General features: G+C 36.1%; 1 protein-coding gene across 1 annotated transcript in view; it reads left to right on the top strand.

The window, feature by feature from the left end:
* The first annotated feature begins 683 nt into the window (after positions 1-683).
* Positions 684-11,541, top strand: part of LOC149837927 (uncharacterized) — a 45,191-nt gene continuing 34,333 nt past the window's right edge. Inside the window, exons 1-6 of the mRNA XM_090006272.1 lie at positions 684-776; positions 873-946; positions 2,579-2,866; positions 3,159-3,320; positions 4,254-4,343; positions 4,743-4,999. Coding sequence (XP_089862398.1) covers positions 718-776; positions 873-946; positions 2,579-2,866; positions 3,159-3,320; positions 4,254-4,343; positions 4,743-4,936 — 867 coding nt within the window. The 5' untranslated portion in view covers positions 684-717 and the 3' untranslated portion in view covers positions 4,937-4,999. The remainder of the gene's footprint in view (positions 777-872; positions 947-2,578; positions 2,867-3,158; positions 3,321-4,253; positions 4,344-4,742; positions 5,000-11,541) is intronic.

Below are 11,541 nucleotides of genomic sequence, written 5' to 3'. Positions count from 1 at the left end.
TTGCTAATCAGATTTGGATTGGGTTTCAAAATTTTTTAAGTAGAAATTCCAATTCAATTACTTGTAACATGCTAGTTAAGCTACTCGGATTTCAATTCCTTACTAACTTATTACATCCAAATCCGAACCTAAGTTCAATTAAGTCGGATTCAGCAATGCTCACGTCAGAACCAAACCCAAGGCCCCTTCATAATTAAGGCCTATGTCACAGGGAGACGGATAAATGACACGGGATACCTCATTTTTGTCTAATTTTCCATTAAGAATGGTATACAATGAGACACGACACGAGAGTAAAGCTGGAGTATCCTTGTGACATACGTTTAGATCTAGATCGATTCACCATTTCCTAAATTTTGGGACGATGAGGAGAGGAATATAAACGGTTTGGGTTAGGGTCCGATTTATTCAATACCAAATCCGAGTAATCAGACTCAGATTCAGATGGGAAGGGCTAATACTGAATCAGAATAAATACATGTAATCATATTCGGATATCCATCGGATTCTGTTATGAAATCCTAAACCGAAACCAGACGTGTTATTAATCAGATTTAGATTCGGGTTGGATATCGGTCAAATCCGATCCTTTGACACCTTAGATAAGGGAGCCGACCCGGATTCGGTTGATTCGATCCGATTCGGCCCTATAGATATGTGCGAATAATCTTCTCTCTCTCTCTCCCTCTGCGAAGACGAAGAACGTTGCTGACGGCAATGGAGGAAGAGAAAAGGAGGGATTTGACAGGAAACTCTTTTGTTACTCATTCGCTCTTGTGGGGATCTCTTTTCTTCTTCTTCTTCTCTTTCTATCTCTGTCTATTTCTTTCTCTCCTTTGCTCTCTCTTATTAATTCTGTTTTATCGACTTAGGGATGGAGAGAAAGATCAGGAACATGATTCAGAGAAGACAAAGATATCAGTCCCCTCGCCTTCCTCGGATGATGGTATTTTTTTTTTGCAACCTTTTTCTCTTTCCTTCTTTTTCTTTTCTTTTTTCATTTTTTTGGGGGTGTGGGATTCGTGTGGGAGAACCTATAATTGCAATTTTGTTTCCCTTAATGCTTCGTCTTTAGATGACATTTCTTCGTCGACAATTCTCATTTTGATTCACAAATGTTATTACCGATTACTACCCACCTTTAGATGCGAAGAATTTTGCAAGATTAGATTAAATAGTTTCGTATTTTGGTTCTTGGAGTCTAATTTCGTGGGTTGGTGTGTATTTTCTACAGTTATTGGATTCAAGTTGTTGCTAAACATGCAGAACATTCGAGTCGTTTCTGCATTTAGTCATGTTTTCAGAATCCCAAAGAAAAAGGGGAAAGCAGTATTCAGGGATAGTGTTTGAATAGTCGTCTAGTAGAAAATTGAGTGTCCTGATAATCTGTAGATTAATTTGGTGATGGGGGGGAAAAGAGAGCGCAAACATTACCAGGATTCAGGGCTTGTGACTGAAGAGTCAACTAGCAGAAAATTGAGAATATGGTGCAACTGTGTCTTGATAGTTGGTGGTGGGGGAAAATAGGGAGAAAACATGATCAGGTTTAGTGTTGAAAGATCCCACTAGCAGAAAGATTGGGAATATGGTGCAACTGCATCTTCATAGTTGGTGGTGATCATATGTAGATTAATTTGTTGATGGGGAAAAAGAGAGAGAAAACGTTATCAGGGTTAGTGTTTGAAGTGTCAACTAGTGGAAAATTGGGAATATGGTGCAACTGCATCTTGATTGTTGGCAGTGATCATCTAGGTTATTTGGTGATCTTGGAAAAGAGAGAGAACCTTATTGGGGTTAGTGTTTGAAGAGCCAATTAGCAGAAAACTGGTGATATGGTGCAACTGCTTCTTGATAGTTGGTGGCAGTAATATGTGGATTAAATTTGTGACCTTCATAGAGGTGGATAATTACTATGTCACTTCAATCTTGGTTTAGAAACATGTACCCGAACTGTATTAAATGAAACATTCACTTGGTAAAACCACCTAGTTAAATATTCCCATTCTTTCTCAACCATGTGTACTTGCCTGCGTACAGATGTTCAATCATTTGTTTGTTTTAACATTTAGTTATCCAATATAGTTTGATTCGATGTCCTCCAGCTTTTCATCTCTATATTGGTTTCTTCTCAACCTATTTGAAGATCTTTTAAACCAAATATCTGTGAGGTCCTAATGTTGTTGTTTCTTACTGCCAAAAACAATGATGTTACTATGTTAGGATTGAACCAATAAGCTGGGCCTTCCATCTGATCAAACCAGATGGTTCAGATCCAAGAGATTTGTAAGGAAACCACATTTCCCATTAGTTTCTTTTGAAGTATTTGGTTAAACCGGCACAATTTTCTTTACTAAATTTATATTTATTAGGAAACTATATTATAGAAAGTTGTAGGAAGGGATTATGTAATATCTATAGTCTTCATATTCTCCATTTCTTCTTGATACTTGGCTATTTTGCCAAACTGCAAATAATGAAGACAATGGGGCATATTTATTTATCTTACGTCCTTTGTTATCTTCTAATTTGTAAGATTATAACTCCAATTTTGTTGGTCCTTGATGTGTGCCAAAAGCAGATTGGGAAGCTATTGCAGATCGAGCTTCAAATGAGCTATATTTTCATGATTTGGAAGACAAAGTATCTAAGATTTCTTTGGACTCATCTGTGTCACATTTGGAACATAGATCATCCAAGATTTCATTGGAAGAGGAATGTCGTGCTCCTAGGCAACGGGGGCGAGGATCATTTATGTACTGGACAAATGGATTATATAGTGACCAACATGCTGATGCTACAGATGGGTGTGGTTCTGAAGATGAAGTGGATTGCCAGTCTCGTACAGAATCCATGGGAAATAAAACCAGTAAGTTTTATTTGTTGAGCTAGATTGTTCCTGTGGTAATTGTTTAGAGATGATCCACTTCTGGCTGACCACATGTTGCAGCTAAGTTTTGGGGCATGTCTCTATTGTGATATATTGAGTTATAAATGAATGTATGATGTGACATTGGTGACTTTTCTTTTTTTATTTAAGTTAAGATTGTCTCTGTTTAGCTATCCATTCTGTTTAGCTGCTATTTCTTCTATGTACTCAGATGTACAAACCATGTAGTTATATGTTGCTAATTCTTGCTTGCTTTGTTATATTATTTCAGCACAATATGGTACTAGTCATGTTCTTGTGCTTCATGGATTTCCTTCTAGTACTCGAACAACTGATCTGGAAAAGGATTTTGAGAGCTTCAGGGATCGTGGAGTTGTTATACGCTGGTTTGATGATACTACTGCACTCGCTGTATTTAGAACTCCATCACTAGGTACATAGCGTCTTTCCTTTTGAACATATGAATCCTTGGAGTTTTGAACCCTTGCTTTAATACTGAATCTAGCAGCTGCTTTCCAATCATGTTTGCTGGTATATGATGATCTGCAAGCACTGGAAGCCTGTCTGGCATTATACTGGTTCACGCTGATAATGATTTTCACTTTGGATCTCTTAATTTTCATTCTGACTATGGGTTAAGATTTAAGAGACTTACTAGTCAAAAGGAATTTCTTCTTGTGGTCAATAGAAGCCAGTGTCAATCACTTTCTTGTGTTTAGTGCAACCCATGGAGCTTTTAACCACAGTTCAAACATCTTAGTATTCTTTGGAAGAAAACAAGCCAGAGTGTGATATTGCATCTTTCTCATAACAAGTATTATTTTTCTCTTGGCTGGTTAGTCATATAGATGCTGTCATAATGAGATAACTTCCTAAGCCTTCTGACAAAGAAAGATAAGGTGCATCTATAGATCTCTATTTGGGGAATTGGACAACATTCTATATCTAGTGATGGTTAAAAGAGTCAGAAAGCATCTAGTTTTGTTGATGTGTTAGGCACTTGAGGAAATTTAGCCATTCACTTAAAATTCATAGAATGTGACTTAGTTACCATACTGACTGCTACCACGATTTTGTGGATATTAGCAGCTTTCGGTGTTCCTGCATGTTTATTAGTTACATATCCAAGACAACTATTTTCTTTTCTCAGCTTTACAGGAGAATGTAGTGTCATATATGATTTGAAAGTTACAACTGACTCACTTAAGCATCCTCTCATCCTTAACTGTTTTCCTTGTTTCCTTGATCCGATGAAGTTGTTTTCTGTGACTGAGAAATAAAAGGAAAAGGATCAACTAGACCCCTTGTCTTTGAATGGTTGCTGCTCAATATGTTTCTTATTTGGTGACTCACTTTCTTATTGCAGCCTATGAAGCTCTTAACAGTGTTCATTGTAGATACTCTTTACGCATACTGGATGAAAGTGATAGCATCATTAGCTCAATTTCTGCAAAAGGTATGTGTCTTTGTATTTCCCGTGGTAAGAGGTCTAGTTTTACTTCACAATTTGATTAATCTTCATTTATGTTTTTCTAGCGAACTTCTGGATTTCCTTATTTATGTATTAGTAGCATTTAATAGTTTAGGATTAATCAATCCAACTTTATTAAATATTAAACAGTATTTATTGTTGGCAGGAAGATATTTAAGGAGAACCTGAAAGTAATACTTTTTAATTTGAAAATGCATCTGAAATAGAAATACCAAGGTTCCTGGTTTGTTTTCCAATAAGATTGCTAATAGGTATCTGAGAGTGAAAAGTCAACTTGTGTGCTTTGTTTGCACCACTTAGAGCTCCATAGAATTCTTTTCAGTTACAATTTCTTTTCCTTTTTAATTTTATTCTATTTTTCAGATTTGGAACCTCCTCATCCTAGACCCAAGACTTCAGTACGAACAGCACAGAGATTGATTGCACAAGGTATGGGACAGAAACCATGTTCAAAGTTCAGTGCTCATGACTTACGAAAACAAGAGGAAGCAAGGAGGAACCGCATTCAGATGCGTCAAAAATTCAGAGGTGATGCATGGGGAGCTGAAGAACCTTAGCAGTGCCCTCCAATTGGCTCTTGGGTTCTTAAGAATGGGGTTCTACAATCATACCTTCTCAAGGTTAGTTATTTTATCTAGAAAACTCAGTAAAAGTATGTGCAGTAGGTGCTCGTAAATGAAAGTTATGCACACTTTAGTAATCAAAAGCATGAGGTGGTGCCTAGGTGTCACTGGGAGACCAATAAAATATGATAGTTTAAGACAAAGAAAATCATAGATTCATAAGAAATATTAGTTTACAGAATGCAATTATAATTGTTATAAAACATAAAATAATGATTTAAGTGTCCTCCATGGCTCCATCTAGGCATTCGTCTGGGAACCTAGGCCCTGCTAGGTGCCAGGCCTGCCTACTCTGTCAAGGCATGCAATTTAGATTGATTCTTGGAAATGACAGAAAATGTCCTTCACTTTGGAAAAGTTATCTGGCATCCAAATTTTTGTAAATATTTGTGTTCTTCTGGAATTTTGAATTCTGTATCTGTTAGATTGTTGGTAGCCTGGAACATTTACGTGTGTGTATATATATATATATATATATATATATATATATATATATATATATATATATATATATATATATGGGATGGGTTAATGAACTTAATGTTTGCTATCCTCGTGGGTAAGAAATCCACTCATGAAAACCTGCAATTTTTTTTGCACATCTGACCCTCCAGATGTGATCTACATGTTTATGTTAGTAGAAATTGGCAATTATGTTGGATTTTCCAGGTGTTGAAAAATCAACATACAGTACTGAATTTTCAATCCTCAAAAGATCCAGAAAAATACAATGCAAGGGTCAAGTCCTACTATTTTTACCATGTTGAACACATCCATGAGATTAGATTTGGAAAAAACCAGTCACAAATATCGGTATCGGCTATATCTCGGCAAGGCTATTTCTCGTTATATTATAGGTTTGGTGATAACTTTTGGAAAATTCTCGAGGCTTAAAAAATAACAAAAATAAGTAAGAAAATGTCATGTTTAGACAAAAAACACATAAATAATAAAAGAAATGAGTAAAAAATGTAAAAGAAAGAAGAAAAACATATTTGAAATGTAATAAATAAATAAAAACAGTAAAACTAATTGATAATACATAATAATATCACAATAATATTGCGATATTCTCATGATAATATTGCGATATTTTACTTACATTATTGTTTGCTGAATTTACAGTGATAATATCGCGATATTTTGAAAATTATGCCGATATTTGTGACTATGGTAAAAAAACCTCCTCCGAGTTTCAATTAGTGGGTTCCTTACCCATGTGGGTACTAAATACCTGCCTATGCCTATATATATATATAGTAGTGTGTAGCTGCGCAATCCATAGGAGCGCAACTCTGAGTGGAGTTTTGCTGATTATCCATCATGGGAGTGATAGACGTTCAGCGTTTTTCCTGCAAAGAATGCTGAAAACAGCGTAAAAAATGCGCAAAACACCCTTTTAGCGGCAGTTCTGGATCGCCGCTAAAAAACATTTTTATTAATGCTGGGTGCATCCTTTTGGGCGTTAGCGATCTTTTCGATTGCTGTTAAAGGTCCCAGCGGAACTGAGACCTTTAGCAGTAGTCTAAAATGGCCACTAAAGCGCAAAAACACATTTTTGCACGTTTTTTGCGCTGTTTTTGCATGCAGGCCGTCCATCATGCGCGATGATGGACTGCCAGCATCGTTCCACTGTAGCTGCACACCTAAGGGTTGCGCAGCTACGAATTTCTGTATATATATATATATATATATAGGGTCACTAGGCTATGTCACATGAATACATATGCAAGAGCAGGACACGATGCAGATATGCTGGGTACAATACGATAATTTTAAAAAATAAGACACGACATGACCATATGCAGAGGTATGTGTGAGTGTAAAAAAAAAACAATTCTAAATCACTACCAAATAATGAAACCAAGTTGAAATTGACATGTAATGTAATGGATGGCATGTTAAAATAAAAGAACTCAAGTGAATACAAAACAAGTAAATAATATCATAAAAGAAATAGATAAAGTTAACGACACTGGTGACTGTGTGAGAAACTGGTTTGACTATGTCCATCAAGTGTCCATGTCATGTCTGAGTGTCATGTCATGTCGATATGGGATACACATGCCGAGTGTCTATGTGACAGCCACTGAAATATGAGAACTAGAGTGTGAACTAGGCATTTCCGATTCGTTTTGTTTTGCAGATCCGACCCTGCAGATGTATTCAGCATAATCCATTTGCTAGGAAGTGACTATTGGATCATGTTTTTTTAGAAAAGAACATGATTTTTGGATGCCTGAATATTTATGAAAATTCTGAAGCATCAATTTTTATGCCTTAAAAAAATCTTGACTATGCATTATAATTAGATGATTCAAGAGCCAGTCTTTTTAAAATATCACATTGTTAAATTGTATATATCCATACGTATATTGTAGATGTATATAATATATGTGTATATTTATATGTATACAATGTACATATCAATTTATGTATATGTATTATGTACGTATATACATATGTATATATAGTTATTATTGTAACTATATTTTCTTTTCTTTCCTTTTTAGTTCTTTTTGAACTAGTCAACATAAAGTTGACTAATCAATAGAGCTGTTGGAGCTGGTCCAACGGCTCTAAATAGAACTGTTGGACTAGCTCCAAAGTCTCTATTGTGTTCCCATGTTGTATATATATATATATATATATATATATATATAGGGGACTGCGAACCCCTCTCAATGTAACGCTTCTTGTATATTTTGAACATCAATAAAATATTATTTTTATATTTTGTAAGCCTCTTTTGTGGGTTTTGTGATGCACTGCATGTGAAGCCTAAGACTCAAACAACAAAGGTTTGGAGTTAGGGGACAATCAATGGCAAAAAAAATCACCAATCCACTAAAAAAAATCAAATTAGATGTAAATAAAATATATAATTTATAAAAATAATGTAAAGCGAGTGCATTTGCACTTTTCTCTTCTTTTTTGCTGCCAGTTCTATATCTTATGAGTTGGTCTACTAGTGCATCTCGATCCGCTTCGCTTTGAACAAGACGGTTAATGCAATCATATAAGTCATTCTTTATCTCCTCGCTGGACTCGATATTTTCGTACTCATAATATATGGTTGGATTAAAAAATAAGCCTACTGCATGCAAAGGTTTGTGCAATTGATTGCTTAATCTTTTATCGATTATTTTTTAAACTCAGTTCATATCCTTCTCCATCATCGCACAAATTTACCTATTAAGTAAAATAATTGAAAATAATCATTATAAAAGCTAAGTTAAAATTAAAAAACAACATTTATATTTAGTAGAATACAAAAAACCTAACTTATACCTTGATTTGTTCCTTTGCATGGTTCATTTTCTCGTAAATGTAACCCATAGAAGGCTTTTCATCGCTATCAACCATTCAAAGCACGTCAATCAAAGGAGCCATTGTTTTCAGAGCACAACTCACTACCTTCCAAAATTTTAAACTCAAAATCATGCTTTCACATCTCTTACCAACCGACGCTTTTGAGAAACTACTTTTTGCCCAATCATCTCTAATAAACATGAACCTTAGGCCTTTTTTGTAATTATATATGCTTTCTAGAGTAAAAAATCTAGTAGCCAATCTACAATAAACATAGACCTTTCTGTGTATGCTCTCATTATACTCAACAATTGAGTATGTTTGCATATGAATACTATCAATTGCATCACAAGGAGTTTAAAATACGTCTTCTTTTATCCATCAACAACTTACCCGCTTTGACCTTGTTTGTCAGAAATCATGCACCGTGTGTCCGGTTCAGGTTGCAAAAAGGGAGAGAAGAAAAGGAGCGGCAATGAACAACACAATTCTCTTTTTTTAGAGATAGTGCCCTATATTCCCTGTTATATATTTAATACAGATTGGATCGGGTCTGTGATTCTTCAGTCCAGACCCAATATTATTTATCATATAAGAGTACAAAGATACGGGTCCAGATCTGGACCCGTATGTATATATACCGTCTCAATAGCCTCCCTCAAGTTGTGCATGGTTTTGAACCATGGACAACTTGTTCTTCAAAAACCAAAAGTGAATGTTGTTAAGGCCCTTAGTAAACAAATCTGCCACTTAATCAGCCATGGGAACATAGGCTAGTTCAACTTCTCGATCTTTGATCTTTTGCCGAATGAAGTGTTGATCAATCTCTATATGCTTGGTACGACTGTGATGAATGGGATTGAAGGCAATTTGTATGGCACTCTGATTATCACAAAAGAGATTGGTGGGCATAATAGATTCTCCAATCTCAGTCAAAAGATGTCTCAACCATGTAGCCTCTGCTGTAACAGCCGCCATAGATCAATACTTAGCTTCTGTATTGGATCGTGCAACTGCACGTTGTTTCCTGTTACTCCATGCTATCAAGTTTCCGTCAAAGAAAACACAATATTCAGAAACCGATCGCCTGTCATCTGGATCTCCAGCCCAATCTGCATCTGTGTATACATCCAATCGATGTCGCTCCCCTTTGGACTTGGACCGATGATAAACTAGATCGTCTTGAAGAGTTTTTTTTTAAAATCGAAGGATTCTCTTAACATTTATATGCTCTGTTCGTGGGTCATGCATGAATTGTGACACTTGATTCACTGCATACACAATACCTGGTCTGGTGAAGGTGAGGTATTGAAGCATACCCACAAGACTACAATATTGCCTGGAGTCTTTGTATGATTCCCCATCTTGAGCACTGAGCTTATGATTTAATACACTAGAGTGGATAGTGGTTTACAATATGTCATGCCTGCCTTATCCAATAAATCCAAGGTATATTTGTGTTGAGTTAACGAAAGAGATCCATTTTGTCTATCCACTTCAACTCCCAAGAAATAACGTAAGACTCCTAAATCTTTCATCTTAAACTGTCGACTCAGTAAGGCCTTGGTAGCTTCTATGTGGTTATCAGAGTTTTCAGTAATAATAATATCATTCACATATATAAGAATCAATGTACGCACCTGATAATCGTAGAAAATAAACAATGAATGATCGAGATGAGAACGAATGAAACCATATCGTTGAACTTCAAGGGAAAAGCTGTCAAACCATGAACGAGAAACCTGCTATAACCCATAGATGACTCTTCGTAGTTTGCAAACATGTGGGTTGGGGCTATATTCTGCATAATCAGAGGGTTGCTCCATATACACCTCTTCTTTCAGGCTACCATGCAAAAAGACATTTTTGACATCAAGCTGACTGAGAGTCCATCCATACTGAACCGACAAAGAAAAAATTAATCAAATAGTTCCTATCTTGACCACAAGACTAAAGGTCTCATCATAATCTTGCCCGTATTTTTGAGTGAAACCTTTTACCACCAACCTCGCCTTGTAACGTTCAATAGATCCATCAGGTTTATACTTTATTTTATACACCCATTTAAACCCTAAAACATTTTTGTTTGATAGTCTAGGAACAATCTTCCAAGTTCCATACTCATGTAAGGCTTTCATTTCCTCATTCATGGCTTCAATCCAATTGAGTGACATAGATGCTTGTGAAAAACTAATAGGTTCGTCATGCTTTTCAATTTGGGAGATGAATAAATGTAAGTCTGTAGAGAAGTTGTTATAACTAACCCATCTTTCAATAGGATAACGAATCCTCTTAGGCCTTCTGGGCTCCACATCAGTTCGCTGAGCATTGTTTTTATTTCGCCGTACATAAACAACCCCTTGAAACTTTGTAATATCTGAAATGGTAAGCATAGTATCCTGCGTATTTGGCGACTCTTCCCTTTGTGGGTGTACATCGGGTTCATTCTGTTCAGCCGATAGTGTATGACATGAGGAAGCATCATCCGTAGCCATTTGATCGAACACCTCAACATCGAGCCACGATTGATAACCCACATCATTCACAATGTGTTCTTCTACCTGTCGTGAGCTCTCAGTATGAGTTTCATCAAACACAACATTCCGTGAAACTCTGCTGTGATTAGTAGTGGGATCGTAGCAGCGATAACCTCTGTATTGATCAGCATATCCAACGAACTTACACTTGCATGCCTTGTTCTGGAACTTGTCACGTTGGGAACTGTCAATATGAACATATCATATACATCCAAACACTCGCAATTCATTATAATCAGGGTGGGTCCCAAAGAGTGTAAAATAAGGAGATTGATTCGCAAGCAATTTCATTGGCAGTCGATTTATGATGTACACAACAGAATGAAAAGCTTCCGTCCACAGTTTTAAAGGAACACGAGTGTCATGTATCATGCTCAATGCACTTTCTACAATATGTAGTGTTTTCTTTTTGCCACACCATTTTGTTACGGTGTGTGTGGACAAGATATTCGACGACTTATTCCATTATCCTGGAGAAATTCAGTAAATTCCTTTGATAAATACTCTCCTCCATCGTCACATTGGAAGTGTTGAATTTGAGATGAAAATTGATTACAAACTAGGGCATAAAATGAGCGAAAAAACTTGAACACTTCAAATTTGTTTTTCATAAAATAGATCCAAGTATATCTGGAATAACTATCGATAAAGGTGACATAATAGCGGCTGCCCGATAAAGAAGATTGCGGG

This window comes from Nuphar pumila, chromosome 5, assembly GCF_984573655.1.
Source record: "Nuphar pumila chromosome 5, dmNupPumi1.hap1.1, whole genome shotgun sequence".
Classification (NCBI taxonomy): Eukaryota; Viridiplantae; Streptophyta; class Magnoliopsida; order Nymphaeales; family Nymphaeaceae; genus Nuphar; species Nuphar pumila.
The sequence above is the reverse complement of the archived record's forward strand: the minus strand, read 5'-3'. Positions and strand labels throughout refer to the sequence as shown.